Source organism: Argiope bruennichi, chromosome 6 (genome assembly GCF_947563725.1).
Source record: "Argiope bruennichi chromosome 6, qqArgBrue1.1, whole genome shotgun sequence".
Classification (NCBI taxonomy): domain Eukaryota; kingdom Metazoa; phylum Arthropoda; class Arachnida; order Araneae; family Araneidae; genus Argiope; species Argiope bruennichi.
The window spans coordinates 101,396,263-101,400,954 of record NC_079156.1 but is presented as its reverse complement, the minus strand read 5'-3'; the positions used below and the strand labels follow the sequence as shown (position 1 = coordinate 101,400,954).

Genomic DNA, 4,692 nt, shown 5'->3' with positions numbered 1-4,692 from the left:
TTCAGTTTCAGAATGAAAAGTTAACGATCTTTGGAATTCGTAAGAGTGGTTTTTCGAAAAGTGGGAGTTACATGAATTGTGTGCGGTTTAGATTTCCTTGGGTGCGGTCGGGTGAAATACTTTCGCCTAAAATGCTTGATTTTTAAACAGGTATGCCACGGATTGATATGGTGGTGTCCTTGAGGAAGAAATATATATAAAGCGGAGATCGCTGTTCAAGCCATCACAGTTTTCCTTAGTCAAGTTTCTTGAGTAGAACTAAATCTCTCTATCAACATGATTGCTAAGGTAAGGTTTATTCTTCTCTTTGTGTCTTAGTCTAGACAGGTGGAATTTGTTTTAAGCATAACTTTGTAAACTTTACTTTCTGTAAATTCAGGCATTAACGTGTGAGTTTTTTATTTCAAATACTGAATATCTTTGGATGTCAGACATTCATAAGCAGAACTTTTGAAGTGCGGAAAAAATTGTACGGTATTTTAAGGCACTAATAGAATTTTAAATTAAAGTTTTAATTAACTTAGAAATTAATAAAGTTTAATTAAGTTTTAAATAAAATAAATAAATTAATTATTTTTAAATTAAGTAAGTAAATGCGTTTCGTGCGAATTTAGTGTTATAAAGTTACATACGAAAATTTTTAAAACAACATACGTTAAAAGCTTTTCTAACTCTTCAACTTGAATTATTTTTCTAACATTTCAAATTTTACGAATAGGATTTTGCGTTGTATTGAACACTGCTTTCTTTCGATAGGAAGGCTGACTTCTGAAATTTTATTTCCTTTCACTCATTACAATATAAAATACTCTCAAACTATTATTTTCACTTGAAGATTTAAAGTATCAGTTAAAAAATAATTTGATTGTAAATAAATCAGGTATATTTTACATCTGTTATGCAAGTAAAGATTAAGTTTAAAGGGATATATATCGCCTCTATGCTTAGCCTTGCAAGAAAAAAAAAATTCATAAATTTTTAAGTTTTCGGACGGCATTATTCCTTTATATACCGTTCAGCTTTTATCAAAAGTACAACTCTTTAAATTTCACTTTTGACGATTCAGAGATATTGTTTTGAGCCTTTTCTATTTACTACTCTAAAGTATTTATAAAATTTTATACTGCATTGATATTTTTTAATAGAAAGCCAAATTTTATATGATCTTAGTATGCCATCTGAAATAATCATTCTGTCTTCTGCATGCAATTAAAATATTTCAAATTTATTTCCCCATTCGAAACACTAAAGTATCCAAACCATTTCGCTAACATTTTTTTATAAAATCCTTTAAGAAGATCAAACTGTAAATTAAGAGTGCCAATATTCTGAGTAAAACATTATGTAACTTATAAAAATATATTTCTTAAAAATGTATCAGCAAATCTAAAATGTAATATAATTTTTCAGATCGCCATCCTATTCGCTGCTCTTGCAGCCGTCCACGCCAGCGTACTTGGACACGGACATCTGGTCAGCACTGGAGTTAGCAACAGGGCACAAACCCAAGACGTAAGTATACATGAAAATACTTCTATCCCAAAATCTACTATTCGTTAACAGTTTTCATTACTCTGAAAAGCTGTATCTAATCTACTATTGATAATTTAGGCATACGGAAACTATGCTTTTGGCTATGACATCAAGGACGGATTGGGTGCCACCAACTCCCGATCCGAAGTAGGAGATGCCCACGGAAACAAGAAGGGATCCTACACTCTTGCTGATATTGACGGACGAGCCCGACGAGTTGACTACGTCGCTGACGGACATGGATTCCGAGCCACCGTCAAGACCAACGAACCTGGAACCGCCGCCAGCGCCCCAGCAGCCGCCCTCATCGCCAGTCCCTACGCCGGACCAGTCGCCCCAGTCGTCAATCACGTAGCTCCAGCTGCACCCGCTGTTGTTGGACATGCCGCTTCTTACGCTGCTCCTTTGGCTGTCGCCGCCCCAGTAGCTTACGGAGCTGCTCTCGGACACGGAGCTGCTTATGGTCTTGGACACGCTGCAGCTCTTGGCCATGGAGCTTACGGTCTTGGACACGCCGGAGTTCTTGGACACGGAGCCTATGGTTTGGGACACGCTGGAGTTCTTGGACATGGTGCTTACGGTCTCGGACACGCTGGTGCTCTTGGACACGGAGCATATGGACTCGGACATGGTCTCCATCATTAAGCCGTATCCCTAACTTTAGTAAGTTTCAAGAGTATTTTTTTTTTCAAAATTTGAAATAATAATTTTACAATATTTTGAAAATCATAAATATGTTTCGCAAACTGCAAAAATTTGCAACCGATTAAGTGGTACTTGGTCTTAATTATTTTCGTATAGTGATTACTGTTAAACGTACATTTAAAGATACTTGTGACTTTAATAATTGTTTGTAGTTGAATCATTTTTCTGGAAATTATTTTGACACGGTTTTTAAAAGAAATATAAATACTTTTATGTACAAAATCGTTATTTCCTAAGTTATTTAAAGAGTGTGTCTTTGAAAATGTATCAAGTGCTTTGTACAAAATTGCAAGGCTTTAAATTGAAATTATTCATTAATTAAAATTTAATTGATTTTTGGATTCAATCATTTGAAAAAATCTTTAGTTATACTTTTAAAATACGCTGGAACGATTTTTTATGAGAAAAAAAAATCCACTTTCTGAATGGTTAAATTCATTATTATAACCTGATATTTACGTTTAATTCTAGAAAATACCACATATTGAGCGATTTTTGTTTTTAAAAAATTGCACAGCTGAAAAAAAAATCATTTCTGTGAATTTATCTTGTATTCAAATGTTCCCAAAATATGGGTAGAGTGTATGTAAGCCCAAAATACGGTGAATTTTATTAAACTATTTCATGCATAGATTTTAACTATTAAAAACAATTCATGCAATATAATTAACGTAATTATTAATATTTTCAAATCTAATATCCATTTTAAATACTAACTAAAATACCATTTTCTTATTTTTAGATTCAAATGCCAATGAAACCTGCGTCCAATCACGAACAATCAAGTCACGGAAGTGTTGCCAAAAGCTCTCATCCGAAGTATTCATTCTTCTCTGCAACTTCTACTGGTGCGCGAACTTCCATCTGCAACATCCTCTTGCTCAGGTGTTTTCTATTTCCAGATACAAGGGATTTTTGAGAACCATCTGTTCTATCAGCAGCTAAATCTTATTTATTTATTTTTTCAAATTTTAAAAGTAACAATCCGTAGAAAAAAATAGTACACATCCTGTGTACTTTTGATATTTCTGCATGTTGTTGTTACTGTTATGTTTTGTCAATGGTGAAAAAAAAAGATCCAAATATATTTAATGTTTTTGTTTGCATAGAATTTATGTGTAAATAAATGTTTTAGTTCAAACGCACATTTTGCAGACCTTTGTTATTTTTGCTCTTTTAACTTTTGCAATCTGCGATTAAATTCGAAAAAAAATTTTTTAGTAATTTATTTTTTAAAAATTTCCGTTGACATTTCAAGTCATGATTCTGTTCAATTCGAAAACAATTTTTTGTAATTTATTTAAACAAATTTCAATTAGCATTTAAAGTTATGATATAATTTCAAAATTAAAGGATATGATGTATAGTATTGTAAATATTTTTGTTACGACACTAAGGTTGAAATTATGGAAGACTTTTTTAAACTTTTCTATATTTTTAAATTAAATTCTTCAACTGAAAAGAAAAAAATAGCTGTAAAAATTACTGAAAAACTTTCTTTTCAAATTTATTAAATTAAAATTTTGATATTCAATGGCATATTTCAACTTTTTAAAATATTTTTCAATCTATTCGTATTTAAAAAGTTATTAAAGATTTTAATTTCTATAATGGAAAAATAAATAATTGTGTTGCAAATTATTTTACTGGAAGGATAAATTTGATTCGAAATACTTATGGAAAAAGAAATGTATATTTTTGGCATTTACTTTGAAACATTCAGAATGGGAAAATACTAATATAACAAAATAAATTTCTCCAGAAAATCTCAAGAAACAAATATTTTTCTGTTGAACATTTAACGGAAAATTGAATCACATTTTTCTTGTACTATAAGTGATGTATAATGGATTCTTAACAATTTTAATTTTCTTTTGATAAAAAATTGAAATATATTTTTATTTGTAATGAGATAATCTATTTCATATCGGGACAATTTGGATTCGAATTTGTTTTAATAATTTTTATATCTCTAAGTGACAAAACAATTCAAAAGTATCAATAAGAAATTCTGAGATTTTTCCCCACCTAAAATGGGTTACACAGTTTTCCCAGTGAATTAGGCATATATTTTTTTGTTACGTAAAATTCATAAAAATTTTTATTTTGTTATTCACGAATTTACGAAAAAACTTACACGTATTTTTTCCAAATTAATATTAAAATTCTTGGTGGAAATATACTATCAAAAACACTATTGTGCATGAATGAACCTGGTTTCGAAATCTTAAATAAATTTGCGAAAATCCAATAATTAATAGAAGATTGAACAATTTTTCTCAAGAAGATATACGATCGCTTAAATAAAATTAAGTGACATTATATAAATCATATAGCGATATTATTTATATTATATATATATTAATATTGCCGCACTGAAAAAGCGACAGTATAATCTCCATGGCCGAATGGTCATAGCACTATTCTCATAATCAAGAGACCGTAAATTCGAAT

At 30.5% G+C, this 4,692-nt stretch overlaps 1 protein-coding gene across 1 annotated transcript; it reads left to right on the top strand.

Moving 5' to 3' along the window:
* Positions 1 to 233: 233 nt before the first annotated feature.
* On the top strand, positions 234 to 3,383 carry LOC129972579 (adult-specific rigid cuticular protein 15.7-like). Its single transcript, XM_056086769.1, has 4 exons — positions 234 to 288; positions 1,411 to 1,512; positions 1,612 to 2,196; positions 2,981 to 3,383. The coding sequence occupies exons 1-3, from the start codon at positions 277 to 279 to the stop codon at positions 2,176 to 2,178; spliced, it is 681 nt and encodes a 226-aa protein (XP_055942744.1). The 5' UTR covers positions 234 to 276; the 3' UTR covers positions 2,179 to 2,196; positions 2,981 to 3,383.
* The last annotated feature ends 1,309 nt before the right edge of the window (positions 3,384 to 4,692 follow it).